The sequence below is a fragment of the Amblyomma mixtum genome, chromosome 6 (assembly GCF_055824585.1).
Source record: "Amblyomma mixtum isolate Tamu chromosome 6, ASM5582458v1, whole genome shotgun sequence".
NCBI classification, from domain to species: domain Eukaryota; kingdom Metazoa; phylum Arthropoda; class Arachnida; order Ixodida; family Ixodidae; genus Amblyomma; species Amblyomma mixtum.
In genome coordinates this window covers 75,036,465-75,051,653 of record NC_143017.1, presented here as the reverse complement: position 1 = coordinate 75,051,653, position 15,189 = coordinate 75,036,465, and the positions used below count along the sequence as shown (strand labels likewise).

General features: G+C 48.9%; 1 protein-coding gene across 1 annotated transcript in view; it reads left to right on the top strand.

Annotated features, from left to right (window-relative positions):
- Positions 1-1,978: 1,978 nt before the first annotated feature.
- LOC149339401 (cell adhesion molecule Dscam1-like) overlaps positions 1,979-15,189 on the top strand; it is a 272,801-nt gene continuing 259,590 nt past the window's right edge. The window contains exon 1 of the mRNA XM_089548180.1: positions 1,979-2,514. Within this exon, the coding sequence (XP_089404306.1) occupies positions 2,382-2,514 (133 nt within the window). The 5' untranslated portion in view covers positions 1,979-2,381. The remainder of the gene's footprint in view (positions 2,515-15,189) is intronic.

Genomic DNA, 15,189 nt, shown 5'->3' with positions numbered 1-15,189 from the left:
AAGAAAGAAAGAAAGAAAGAAAGAAAGAAAGAAAGAAAGAAAGAAAGAAAGAAAGAAAGAAAGAAAGAAAGAAAGAAAGAAAGAAAGAAACCTTTCCGCGTGATATCATCGCTAGGTGACACAGTTCTTGAAATAGAGAAGTAGCATGTTGGCGATTGCGCGAGATAGTCGACGCTTTCTGCTGCTGAATCAAGGAAAGCCGTACATAAAACTGAGGGTAGCTGCCCTCTTTTGCGACTGGTAACAGTGGTTTAGCAGTTTTACCGAAGCATATTTTTGGCGAGTTCGTCCTACTATTTTCAGCTTCGACATTTTTAGTTATTTTTGTTCACCGTCCTGCTCGTTCCTGTACGTTACACCGGAAAGGACGCAAGTGAACGCATTCGGCCAAGCGGTAATACATTTAGGAGTACCGGCGGATATATTTTTCCTTTTCCCGTTCGCGTGTTTACAGCTAACGGGGCAAACGCGCGAGAAACGCATTTAACTATTACGCGAACTGTGCGCCTGTTGGTGTGTCGTTGCTTTGCATCGAGTGCGCATCACATCGACCACGGCATGCCATCCAAATGATCGCGTCCCTTCAGGGACATCACGTACATACACACTAGGTGGCGCGCACAACCACCACCGACTACGGTACGTCTCCTCCTCAAAATGTTCCTTTCCGGACGGCGTTGCATTCACAATTTTCTTTGCTCCTTTCCCGAGCACTTCATTTTCTTTCGTTTTTATTTTGTGTTCCTCCTTTTGCCGCCGCTTCTGCACGCGTGCTTGCTCTCAGTTTTGTCGGGACGGTTCGTTGTTGCGGCCAATCGGGGCGACCGCTTGGGCGCTCGAGCCAGCCGAGCGGGAAGCGAGCGAGGCCGGTCCGGCGACGCGCTTCCAAACGGTGCTGCGTCCGCTGACGCGATACACGGGGCCGGCACTTCGCGCTCCGTCAAGCATCGCCACCCGGCGGAGGGTTGGCGCGCCGGGGACGATGCAGCCGGTGCGAGGACGCGGCAGACAGGACTGGCATCTCCCCTCCTCCTCCTCTTTTTTCCCGAATTCTCCTATTCTCACAGCAGCGTTCAGCGTTGAGGACGAAGTTGAGAGGGAAAAGTGCTGGCCGGGAGTCTGTCTGCGTCCCGGAAAGGAGGAGAGAAAAAGAGAAAGGGATCGAGGACTGCGTAATTACGGAAGTTAGGTAACCGGTATGCGCTATAATAAGTTTAAAAGTTTAGGAGGTGAGTGGCGAGAATGAAATGAAAGAAACAGGTAAACAACGTAAAGAGAGCAGCCGAAATTGGCAAGTAGTGCACAGGAAAGCCAAAAACAACGGGAAATGAGGGGTGGAAGACAGCGGTGTCTTCCGCGCCATTGGGAGTGAAGAGGATGACTTTGAAATCGAAATAGTATAAAAAAGGCAATGAAGGAATTAAGAATAAAGGGAATTCCACGTGCGAAAGAAACACGAGAAATAAAGGAGGGAAGACGAATAAAACGAAACCTCAAGATGCCGAAATAAAAGCGAAAGGAAAGGAAAAGTCGTTTTCGGCTTTTCGAAAATCAAAAAAGAAACTGACAAGTGGGGTGCGCGTCGACGAGCCAAGAAAAAGGCGAGAAACCGAATGGCCCACATAGTCACGGCTGTAGCACACGCACAAAAAAAAAATGAAGCGGACAATGATACCGATGCAAGGGGAACGTACAGAATGCAGAGAGAAACAGAAAATGCCAAGGAGCAGGGTGCCTAAGGAGAAGGTAGGAGGGGAAGTTGGGAGCCGGAGGGCTCAACTCGGAAGGAGATGGGGAGAGAGCGAAGGCTGTTCACTGTGCGGGAAAGGAAGGGAGAAAGGGGAGGAAGAGAGAGGGAGGGAGGGTTCGCTCTTTCTTGACAGCCACCGCCCCCTTTTTTGCTTCCCCTCGGCGTCCCGTTCAGCCCCGGTTCCCGAATCAATCGCGCTCGGGCTTCAGTAGCGGAGAGGCCGGTCCCGAAAGCGGCAGCGGCGACGGCAGGCGGCGGTGGCTGCGGCACTGTGGCCCCCCTTGGCGAGCCCGGTAGTTGAGAAGACTGTCACTGGCGCGCGCACGGCCCGTTAGTTGGCCGCGCGGGACCGCATGGCTCTCTCGTGCCGCCCGTAGCCTCTCGCGGCAGCGCGCTATATTCCCCAACACACAGAGTCGTCTCTGCTGCTGCTGCTACTGTTCTCGCTGGTGTGTCCCTTGAGAGTGACACGAAGAAGAACTGCGCTGCGGTCACCACCACGCTGTGTCATTTCTAAGCGGGAAGATTGTTCCGCTCCGTCACTTCCTCTGTGGTTAGTTTTTCTCACGTGTGTCGTCGCCCGTCCGGTTCGGCGCGCCTCGCGCGCCGGCTTGAAGCAGAGACACACCGCATGGCTTCCTCTTCGCACGTGTTTGGCGCGGCGACGTTTCTCTGGTCGTCATCGTCGTGGCTATGCACCGGCGTCCGCAAGGATTGCATCTCCGTCCTCGTCAGCTGGCTTCTCCTCTGGCTGTCACTTGCCGGTAAGTCCGGTCCGCAGCACTCTCTGAAGGTTTCACTTTGCATGAGGCGCTTGGTTTCACCGGAAGTCTTTTTTTCGTTCTTCTAGCTGTTTTAAACCTCCACAGCGGAGTAGAGTGGTACTAGGCGAGAGCAATAAAGTTTTCCACTCTCTGCTTCAGTTACAATGAACAGGTGCGCAATGTCGAGCGTCGCGGAAAAAATGGGTCAAAAATAATTACTAAGCGTTGTTTAGTGAGATTCGCAGGGAATGAACAACTGCGAAGTATCATTAAAACATAAGAATATGTGCAGCTGAACAAGTTCAGGTATAGCTGATATACGAAACAGCGATAAGTCACTTTTGAAATAGTTGACGTACACGGTGCAGGAAGAGTTGTAGAGCAAACTTGCTACTGCAGCTTATATACACGCTACTGGCGCGAAACAAATATTGGGAATGGCACGCGTCGCACGCTCAATTAACTGCAGTGAATCCCTGAATATAAGAGGGTGAGTGTGCACGGAATGCGTGCGCAACAACAGCGAAGCACAGCCGTGGAGGAAGTCAGACGGTTTCCCCCTCGTCGCTGCTCACAACTACAATTCTATTTTTAAAAAATATCCGTACGCATGCCTAAAGACGTGGGTGCACGTTGGCATCATTGCGCGAAGTTGGACTTATGGCTTAACTCTAGACGTTAAACAAATATATTAAGCTTTCCTAACACGGGGACGATATACGCGTGCTTCTTCTTACACAACGTGAAACCAAATGCAGACGCTGTGCACGGTTGTGATCCTCGCGTCTTGTACGCTGCTTCAGGAGTGAGTGAATATAACCTCGGCCAGCGTTTAATTGCACGCGTCATGTGAATTGTGCATCCTGACGATCGCTGCAGCTACCTCTCGCTCGAAGACGGCAATCGCTTGCAAGGATGGGGACACTGCGGTAGCAGTGTGCCGTCGAAGAGTCGTCTTATTGATATCAGACACAGCTCGACAGCCCCGGTCTCTGATCCCTCAGAATGCTGCGGCTAATGCATACGATCTTTCTGCTACAAATTCACAACACATGTATAGTAAACCACTGCCGTCGTATAAATAGACTCCGCCCTCTTCACGTGGCATGAGCCGCCGTTTTGACGCTACAACACTAGTCTTTTGATGACTATACTTACCTTGGATACCTTCAGCGCCAAATTCAGTCTCTCAGCCGTGTGCTGGAGCGCCTAGATCCACGCCCACTGACGGAAGTGAAGGTTCTCGGCCACTGGCCGCGGCGATCGTCGGCGGTGAAGGCCTCCAAGGCACTGATCCGCTTCTTGAGAACTTCTGGCCTGCACGATAGGCTGTGACTTCCACGAACACTGACTTTTTAGAGTGATCTCAATTTTCTGCTGCTCTCCTTTCTCTTTCTTTTTTTTTATTCCCTCATCCCTTTCCCCCCGTGTAGAGTAGCAAACCGATTATTCTTCCCTGCCTTTCCTCTTCTACCTCCTCCTCCTCCCCCCTTCATCAGTTTACCGAAGGGTCGTCAGAAAATCCTGATTACGTGTAACATAATACCATATTTAAAACCTCAGTAAATAATTCGGAGTACGACAGCTTTTCTTGTTACACGCATTTCAGTCCGCCGTCTTTATTTCTCCGCATAAACCTTTTTCTTACGTCGTTGCGTTTGTAGGACAGTGATGGCAAATACGTCCTTGAGGTCTGTTCTTGTGAAAAGCTTTCCTATAGCTCTCCTTACAAGCTTCGCGCAAAAGTCTCTCAATGAGTTGGTAAGCTAAGTAGGAAGCACATGCTCGAACACGCACGCGAACTTCTTTCACACGCTCACTGACAAGCGCTTTTTCTTGCACAGCAGATATATGCGCTCGCGACTGTTTTTCTTGTGTACTGCGTAAGAAGAGACCGGGGGCTGTAAATCAGAAAAAAAGAAAATAAAAAAACTAGAGCGTTCCCATTCAGATAATTCAGCGACTTCCAGGAGCTGCTCGACTGGCAACATTCATGGTGACTGAGTTCCCGGCAATGTCAGAAAGCCGGCCGAGGAGCCTTCGGGAGCGCGGAGGTAGAAGAGGGAACCAGGCGAATACGAATAGCTGCCCGGCCCTGATAAGTGCTCAAATCTCGACTTGGATTGCTTCTGCATGACCGCACCTGATTGGTTGCGAGGGTAATCCAAGCGAATAAAGACCGAGAGTCTACGAGATCACCGCTTTTGCCCTCCCTTTCAGCCTGCGCGAGAACTCTACAGTATTCGACATTTTTACTTATTGATACGACCGCCGCGTACTTTTTTGTCGTGGCAGCTACTTTTGCAGAAATTTGCGCGCTATTTGAGCAAGAAAGGAAAAGCAGGTGTCTTTTGTGAATTTAGAATTTAGCGTCCCCCGTTTTTCGAATACTTATAAATTTCTTCCTGAATCTCTGCTCCTCAGAAACATTTAGGTCGTCTAGTCTAATTCACACTGTTCTTCATATCTGCCGAAATACGTAAAGTCGTGGCTAAGAGAAGATAGATAGTGCGAACGATATCCCAGAGTTCGGGACGTATGAAGCGTGAAGTTTGGTTTGGTTTACGAGGTTTAAAGGCCCAAAGTGACTTAGGATCCCCGGATCTCTTTTAAGGTGCAGTGACATCGCACAGTACTCAGTTCTCCATCATTTTGCCTCCTTTGAAACGCGACCGCCGCGGCCGGGATCGAACCCGCGTCAGCAGCCGAGCACCATAACCGCCAAGCCACCTGAAGCGTGACGTCCTTCTACTGTATCGTTATATGTTTAGTAAACAATGAAAGAAGAATGCCAATCGCTGAAGATCGTGAAAGGCTAGATTAAACGAATGCGACCAATGGCTCGAATGAAAGCCGGCGTCGCTGCACGACAATAAAATTCTGCTCAGCAGCATTGCAGGTCCCAGCAGAAATAGTCTGTGATGAAACACCCGCCTTTACTGGGCGTTTCCGTTTGGTGAAAACCGAGCGCCCCGTTGAGAGACGCGCTTATACTGACTTGAAAAGCTTAGAGGATAATCCGTGATGCACCTGGATTACCCTAATCCAGGAAATACAGTAGGGTATATCTTTATGCAGTATGTGCCAGCTCCTTGCGCTTCTCTTCCCATAGCTCCCTATAATGACGCAGGTATCCTTCGAGGCTGCCATCTACGCTCGTAAATACATGGTTACTGCTCTCTTGTAAAGGTGTTCTCAGATCTGTATTGATGAGGTGTTCTCCAACTGAAGGCACTGTATTACGGCGCTCATTATGTGAGGGGCGTTGGCCAGTTTCGTGGCGTTCGGAGAGCAGGTGTTGGTTGACTTCTGCACAGGTACTCATTTCCGTCTTTGCGGGCGGTGTGGTTTGACAAGAATTAGCACACACTGGAAACCCAGACTGTAACCGTATAATGCAATCCACGCATACAAAAATAACGCACTTTCGGCGGCCCCCGGATTCGAGCCTTTGCCACTGCAGCCAACCTGATACTTTGTAATGGTATACACATAGTTCGTACGTTGACTTTTTTTCCCCCCTTTATTTGTTTCTTAGAACGTGTCTAAGGGGAGGCCGAAGCTAAAGGCGTAACAACGCCTGACGGGGCCTCGGCCCCCCAATACAAATTCAGCACAAAAAAAAATATTAATTAATACATTTCGGCAAGCGGCACTGCACTTGTGAGTCAAACAAAACATTTGCACATCTGATAATGAAATGTAAATAAATGCATAAAAACACGGTAGTAGCAAGGCTAAAATAATGAACTTTGGGACAGAGAAAGCACAAAATATTTTTTTTCTATCTGACTTCCTTCTTTCTAGTGGATAATACGCATGCAAAAACACACAATGTATTTACAAAGCAAAGGAAAAACCGCTTGAAACCAAAACATTTTTACACTCTTTTTTGAATACAGGAAATCTTTTGTAGAAATCTACATTGAAATCGGTTCTGTTCAACATCTTAATTGTTTGAAAGTTTATTGTTTGTCGTCCATAGTTTGTTCTTATAGCTGGTAGTCTAAGTGTAGGGTTTCGGATTGAATAGCGAGATGAATTACCTTACTTGGACAGTTCATGGTAAAAGTTAAAAGCCACTTTGTCAATGTATTTTAATGAAGAAAGAGACAAACGCACGCAGGGCATATAGAGAAAGATGTGGAGTTCTGAAGTATAATGGAAGGCGTAAAATTTAAAAGATGCATATATTGACACGAGGATTGGACGTAGAAGAGGAAAAAGATCGCAGCCGCAAGAAGTAGACGACGCTGAAGTGGAGGTCCGTTTTCTCTGGTGCCCTCGTTCAGCCGCTGCAGTTACTTTTCTGTGTAGCAACTGTTACACATCTGGTGGAGCAGTGCTGGGTACGCTTCCCGACCTGCGTACGCCTACGAGATAAAGACGGAACTCACACCGGTCCATCAGCGCCCAAGCCGCCGCCTCCGCGGTGAGTCGCCTGAGTTCGGGCCTCTTGCCAACCCGACGAGGATGACGCAGCCTCGACCGGCGGTCCCACCGGAAATGGCCACAGACAGTAGGTCCCCGGCGCCCATCCTCTACCACACGCCGCGAACACCGCCATCTTTTCACGGTGACGTGTACGAAGATGCGGAAGACTGGCTAGACACCTTCGAGCGGGTCGCCCGCTACAACGGCTGGAGCGACGACCGTAAGCTGCATAACGTGTATTTTGCGCTCGAGGGCTCCGCTAGGACATGGTACGAGAACCACGAGAGCAACCTGTCCACCTGGGAGGCATTTCGCCAAAATCTCCTAGCTACATTCCCCAACGCAGACCGCCGGGAGAAAGCTGAAGCTGCGCTTCGCTCCCGTAACCAGCGGACTAACGAAAGCGTCCGCATGTATGTGGAGGACATGACACGCCTCTTCAAGCGTGCTGACCCATCCATGGCGGAGGAGACGAAGCTTCGCCACCTCATGCGCGGGGTCAAGCAGGAGCTTTTCGCCGGTCTTGTGCGCAGTCCACCGCGTACTGTTGCCGAATTCCTCACGGAAGCGACTACCATGGAGACGACGCTCCTGCAACGAGCCCGGCAGTACAATCGGGATGTAAGCACGCTTGGGCCCGCTGTTTCTTCGATGCCGCTAGGGAGTGATGCGGCCGTTTTACGGGACCTAATCAGGTCGATCGTCAGGGAGGAATTACAAGCCCTCCAGCTGCCTCCCAGCGCGCCGTCTGTTACATCGCTGTCTGAAGTCGTCCGGGACGAGGTGCGCCTAGCAGCACAGCAGCAACAACTGCCTGAGATCCCAAGACAGACTGAGGTCAGACCTACCTATGCGTCTGTCCTCTGCCGGGCCCCAACGTCAGGCTACGACGTGAATACCGCGACTCACGCAGCGCAGCCGTCTGGGCTTTCCTGTGTGCCTGATCGACCAGCTTACCAGCGGCCACGGAAGTGTGATGTGTGGCGTGCACCGGACCGGCGGCCCCTTTGCTACCACTGTGGTGAGGCGGGACATCTTTACAGGGCCTGCCCGTACCGCCGAGTGGGTCTGCGTGGTTTTGCGCCCGACGACCCTTGCCCCCGGAATGGCGAACGACCATTCCAAATTGAAGCTCATCTGTCGGCCCGTCAGAGGCCTGGGACATACGGTCGCTACGATCCTAGGTCGTCATCTCCGCTGCGTTACCGTTCCCCAAGCCCTCGCCGAGACGCCGGCTACCCTGAGCGGTGTTCTCCCAGTCCACATCGGGAAAACTAATTCCAGCGGTCTCCGGAGGCAAGGCCGCTGCTGTCGGGAAAACTGAAGATCCTCCGCCGCCGATATACCGATACGCTGATTCCTCACCGGGGCAGGGTAGCGACAGTATCCGACGCGCTACTTCTGATTTGTGTGTGACGATTGACGGAACTGACACCATCGCTTTACTTGATACTGGTGCTGACTATTCAGTGATGAGCCACACCCTCGCCCAGGAATTGAGCAAAGTTTTGACACCATGGTTGGGCCCTAGCATTCGCACAGCTGGAGGTCACCTCATTAGCCCGGCCGGAAGGTGCACAGCCCGAGTCTGCATCCGCGGTTTCGTCTACGTGGGTGAATTAGTCGTCTTGAGCGAGTGTTCGAGAGATTTGATTCTGGGCCTCGACTTTCTACAGGCAAACGGTGCTGTGATCGATCTACACGAGGCGCGAGTCAGATTTTCGACGAAGCAAGCCGTGGCGCAGAGTGACACAGAAGGCCCAGGAGGCAACGCTCTGCGGATAGTCGAAGACGACGTAATGCTGCCACCACGGTCCAGTGTACTGGTGTTAGTGAGGAACAACTCGTTTCACGACTACGAAGGTATTGCGGACAGTCACCCTTCGCTGTTGCTCGAGAAGGGTGTGGCTATCGCGCGCGGTCTTGTCGAACTGAATGACGGCTGTGCGACAGTTTTTCTGACGGTCTGTTACAATATTAAGGAAGTGCCAAGAAGGAACTGCATTAAAACGAGTATTGCTTCAAAAATATTAGAAGGAATCAATTGTATTCACATGCAGGAAATCTGATAGCATTCTTAGTCCATTCGCCAATCTATTACAGCTTAAACTCTATTTCAATTCTGATTCTATTCCAATTTCACTGCCTTTCTCTCCGCAATGTATTGCAATTCTGATTCTGTTCCGATTCGGACTACGCAAAATGCGTCACTGCATTGGCAGGTGGCTGTTTCTATCACAGCCACTGGAGGGGCTTGTGATACCCAGGTTGCTCTTCCTGAGCAACGCGAGAAAGAATAGCTCTCACAAGCTTCATATCTGCGTAGACAGTTCTTCATGAGGCTCTATATTCTGCACATAGGCCCGCTGTTGTCTGAGTCATTTTCTTAGTCACTTTCATTTTTGCTGACTCATTCTTCGTCCGACCTCTGCCTTCTTTCCTTTATAAGTGGAGAGGGGAATGACGTAGGCACGTTGACGGAAGAAAATTTTCTTAAACACCTCCTGCCTCCACCGGCCAATCGTGGCAGGTGGACACAGACGCAGGTGGACACGATTGGCAGGTGGACATAGACGCCGACGCTACCAGACTTTTTACTACGGCGTCTCTCATAGCCTTAGTCGCTTTGGGATGTTAAACCTCATAAACCAAACCAAACCGCTACCAGACTTTTTGCCTTCATGACGTTTCTAATGCTACGCAGCATCGAATATTCGGGCCAGTGAGATTGAATTTATTTACCGCTGAGTGTACCGGAGGGTCGGCTGGGTTAAATGTTGTGTACGCACATTGACAAGGTCGAGTGAAGTTTTTACTACCAGTACTACCACAGTACTATACCAGTACTATACATTTAAAAAGTGTACCCTACTTAATCAGCCCCGCCGCGGTGGCTCAGTGGTTACGGCGCTCGGCTGCTGACCCGAAAGACGCGGGTTCGATCCCGGCCACGGCGGCTGAATTTCGATGGAGGCGAAATGCTAGAGGCCCGTGTGCTGTGCGATGTCAGTGCACGTTAAAGAACCCCAGCTGGTCAAAATTTCCGGAGCCCTCCACTACGGCGCCCCTCATAGCCTGAGTTGCTTCGGGACGTTAAACCGATTAAACAAACCAACCAAGCCTACTCAATCAAGGTACGAAAACAGATTTTAGCCTGGTGAACCCTCCTGCGGGCGTTGTGCGGTAGCCCAGCGGACATGGAAATAACCTTCACTTTTGGAAGGCGAAACAAGCAATGTGTAAAACAGTAATGAAGGATCAAATACATTGAAAAGCAAGCTTAATATATAAAACAGAACTTCACGAACAGTGTTCACGAACAAAAATGGGAGTATTCATGAATACATCGAGTGCATTCACTTAATTGTATTGACCAATTGACGCTGTGAATGAAGCCTGTTTTGTACTAAAATGTGCGATTTATTGGATTGGGCGCGTACGAACGCCTTTATGTTATAACATATCGAGCTATAGGCTGCAGCTGGATGCACTATATGTTTACGTACTTTATCTGCGCGCTGAAATGCAATGATTTCTCGGCGTGCTGCGCCTGCTTGCGGGCATCATTAGTGGAGCCAGTCCCCAAGGGTACACCTCAATCTATTATGCAGTACGGGTGTGGCAACTAAACCATGTGCCAAGAAATTGTGGAAAAGCGGGTGGCTTAGTAAGAGAGCATCTGATTTTTGAAAGCAAGGGCTGTTGTTGAAGACCATAGAACAGTTCATCTGGATATGGACGTGCAGACCGACTGAAGACGCTGGCGTTAGGGCTAGTCGGAGAAGGGAAGTCATGTTCAAGAGTACAGCGAAAGCAGGGCTCAGTAGAAACAGTTTGTCTTGTCGTCGACGTGTTGAGTAGTTTTGGTCATTACATTGGCTGGAGTCTCTCAGACACTCCGATTATTCAGCTTCTGAGCTAATAATTAGTATTTGATTTGCTCCCTAAAAATAAACCTCAGTATTGTTTATCTTGATGTTTTTTTTGTTCGCATCAAATTACAAATGTGGGCTTGTCAAAGGCACAAATGGTTTGAAAAGGAATGCCCAGCCCTTGGAAGTAGCACCCGTTTGAAAGGCAACGAGAGGCTGTTTTCGTAATTTTTAGTAATTACCTTCTTCTCTTTTGTTCTGGGCTGTCTAATAGATACCCCACAAATTATTTAACCGAAACGTTGCAGATGCAGCCGCTAGGAGAACCACCTGGGTATTACAATATTCTTTGAACGAGTATGCATTCCGTTCTCTAGGAATCAACCGTTATTGTTGACATAGGCTCTGCAGTAATGTTAGCCTAAGCATATGTCTGTGTCCTAGTTCTTGAACATGTATTACTTGGTATACAATTGTCTCTATTTCACAATTTTTTGGCAAAATAAACTGTTGTTTACTTATCTTTCGCTCGTTTATTTCCAACCTATTTTTCTCTTATATCTTCCCTAGAAACTATGCAGTCGCAGTCTGCAGACCGGGAACGCAGTTGAGAGCGAAACGGGCTTTCCATCGGTCTTGCTGTTAACTGACATTGCCCTTTCATCACTGATGCCCAAGATATTACCTCTGACTCTATAAAAAAAAACAGCGAAATGATAACAATGTTGTAAACAAAAATAATAATTCCAAACAGTGTTCTTCAAAAATCTCAACCAATACCAATTTACTCGCATACGTGATAGTGAACAAATGTCGCGCTGACAGTTCACAGCGCAACCAGCACAATTCGCAACGAACTTCTCTTCTGGGTGCATGCGATACGGTTATGTGAAATAAATAGGTCGGCGTGACGTCTAGAAGCTTGAGCGAGCTTTAGCGGTGCCATTTTTCAGGCTCAGGGTTAACGGCATCGGTATTTACAAATAGAGGGTGTTAGCCATCTAGAGCCTTGGTGCAGTATAGTAAAGGAACAGACAGTAAATCAGTGCAGTAGAGGTTGAAGGTGGAGCTCAGATGACACCCAACTGGCCACCTCGTTGACCCAGTGCATGTCCACCCATTACAGGCGGTCACTATTCAGATCAACGACAGCGCGCTTGACACTCACTATTGAGAGAGCACCGATTTCTCGGCAGCTTTAACAGTGCTCGAACGCTCCGACTGTGAAACGCACGAGCAGGGTATAATTTAATGATTTGCAGACAGTTAATTGCAAACAATAAAAAGCACAACGACACCGTAGCGGAGGCCCGACGCTTAGCTTCTAATCTCATCGCGTTCCATTTTTGTTCCCGGCCAAAAAGGGAAGCCATCAATTAGAGCGGGTAATTCAATTTTTCCGCATAAGGAACCCGTCCCACGCCTCCTGTGCTCGGCGGAGGCGTACTTTTGTTATCAAATGGCGCGCTGTAATAGCAAGCGCCTGACTTTTAAACATCACGAAGCAATGTTCCTTGTTCTTTATTAAAATGCTCGCAAGCCTTTGTGCTTTTGGAATTCGCTAGCTTTTCTTATAACTTCGTTAGCATATATCTTAGTACCATCAATCACTGGCCATTGATTAAGAAATTGCGTCCTTCATTTCGTGCTTCCTTCTGCTTCTCCTTCCTCCTTTTCGATTCCGCCTTCTCTTGCACGCAATTTCCGCAAACAGCAAGCGCACTCTTGACTTACGTAGTTGAACTTTTTTTCGCGAATTTTGTTTTCTTTAAAAACACTTAATCGATTCGTGATGAACAAAGATTATTAAAGGCCGCGAATATTTCCATATACAGGTGCGCATGTTGTAGAAAATAACGAACTCAGCATTCAAATCGACTGGTTTTGTTCTAGTGTGATGGTGTTCGTGAACATTCGCATCCTGTAATGTTGTTTAGGCATCATAAGGAGTGGCTAATATTATTCTAGCAAATTCGATGAAAACATGGGCGTTAGCCGCGTACCTAATACATAACAAATTAAGATGAAGGCGCAGGTTGCGAATGGATCCACTTCAAGCCATTTCCAGGCATGAAGCATTTTTACTTGGCTTCTTTGTTGAGGTCCTTGTGTCAGCGACTGTGCGAAGCTATGTGCGTTTTCTCCCTTCTTGTTTCTTCCGTTCCTGACATAGAGAGAGAGAGATAAAGAGGAAGAGGTAAGGCAGGGATGTTAACCAGAAGGGTGTTCTAGTTGGCTACCCTGCACTGGGAAAGAGGGATGAGGGGATATGTCATGAAAATAACATACGTGCACGTACGTACATCTGTGCTGAGGAGGTTTGCACAAGGTCGGTCACGGAATAACTACTAAAGACATCGGGGCTATCTGAAAGCCACTCAGCACTCCTTGTAATGGCCTGGAATCGCGTCTCACAAGTCCCCTCCCTATATTTCAATGGCAGATATATTTGGGCCTGGTTTTTCTATATTCAAAAAAAAAAAAATATGGGCTCTTGGTTCAATCCCCAGTGTTGCCGGGTACTTACAGGTTTTCCTAATGGGTACAATATTTCCCCCAGCCTGGTGCACGGCTTTTCTGGGGAGAAATGCTTGGGAAAAAGAATCTTAAGCCAAACCATTGCGGTGTAGGGTCAGTAATTCATGCCGGCGCTAAACAATTTAAATTATGCGCCGTGCGGTAAAGCCCAAGAATTTACATAAATGCTCAATACCTCGCTTGAAATCTTATAGCAGCAGTTCGCACTTTCAGGTGACGCTGGAGCACAACGGAACATTTCTCACAAGTACTACAAGAACGGTTTCTCAGTGGCCGCGTAGCTTTGACTTGGCGACTCTTCGCTCCCCTTCAGGGTCTCATTTGAGAAACGCGTACAGTTTGGGCTAGCCGTGACGGGAAAACACCGAGATCGCATTTGCACGCGTGACGCGTCGAGGAAGCTGAGCTACGCATTGGTTTACAGTTCCCTCGAGAGCAGTCTTCACGGCAAGCAAGACTACTTTCGCATGCGCACCTATACTCTCCGCTTTACTGCCCCGGATGTACTCTCGCTCCTCCGAGTTGAAGAAACTGGGACCGTCAAGACTGCCCCACCTCCTACATGCACCTGGAAAAGAAACTTTGTGCACGATTTGTATATAAACTCACTTTGCGCGTTTGTCGGTGGAAGCGGGCTTTGTGCGAAGCCAGAGGCGTCCGCGCACAATCGACGCTCAGAGCACGTAGCCGCTTCAGAGGCGACGTGTGTCTTCGTCGCCGTCGACCGCCGGTGTCCCCCCGTGCGAGGCTCGTATAAAGCACGACCGCGCTCTCCGTGAGTGAGACAACATCCGGAAGCGAACAACAGGAACACACGTACACCGGGAGGCACAAAAGCGACGGATGGAAACAACGACGCCAAACCTACGAAGGTGCCTAAGAAGCAAAGAAAAATAAAAAGGAAAGAACAGAAAAGGAAGAAGAGCGCATCATGTTTTTGTGCCTTGAGAGCCATAAACTGCGATCGGGTCGTAATGGCTGAAAAGATCAGGCAAAAATGAAGGAGAATAAGAAGCGAAGGAAGTACAAGAATGAAAGAGGGAATTGGGATGGTGCGGGGGAGATGTAGCAGGAGGGAAGAGGGCAGGGGGCTTTACCATGACTGCGTTCCATCTTTATAAAGCCCTTTGCGGAAACTCTTCGAATGCACGAGACTATTTATAACGTCCTCCTCCGCCTCTGAGCCGCCCTCCTTGACTACTTCCCTTCCAGGCTCCTTCAAGTCAAGCCTTTTTCTCGATGCCTCCCTCGTACAGAGGTCCCACTTCTTTCCTTCCTTTTTCGTTGGTTCGAATGGGGAAAAAAGAAAGAATATCTGCCCATTCCCCCGAAAAAGGTTCTTGAAAGAAGGAAATATAGTAAAATAACATCACGAGTTGAGAAAAATGTATAAAAGCTTCTTTTTTTCTTTTTCTCCCAGCTCCTGTGCGAGCGCCTTGCACTCTCCGTTAAGGCGTATACAAAATAATACACATCGTCGAGACAGGAGCTAAACAAAAAGAAGCCACGAAAGCAGGCTATCCGGTAGCTTATTCCTTCGGCTTCTTCATGTACTTTGCTTTTACCTCTTGCCGCATGGTAGAAGAAAAAAAAAGGGGGGGGGGGGGATGGGAGACGGGCTATGGGTTTTAGATCAGTTCAAACAAAAATGTGTGAAAAAAGAAACTGCTGCGCTCGCGTCTGTTCGTGTGTGTGCGAGCGCGCGTTGGCGTCATTGTCAAAGCGAGGCAGAGTGTACCGCCGAGAGAATGAGAACGGGGCAGTAATAAGCTGGCGGTTTTCTAAGAGGCCCTAGCCGTATTGATTTCGCCAGATGGACCATTTTCTACGA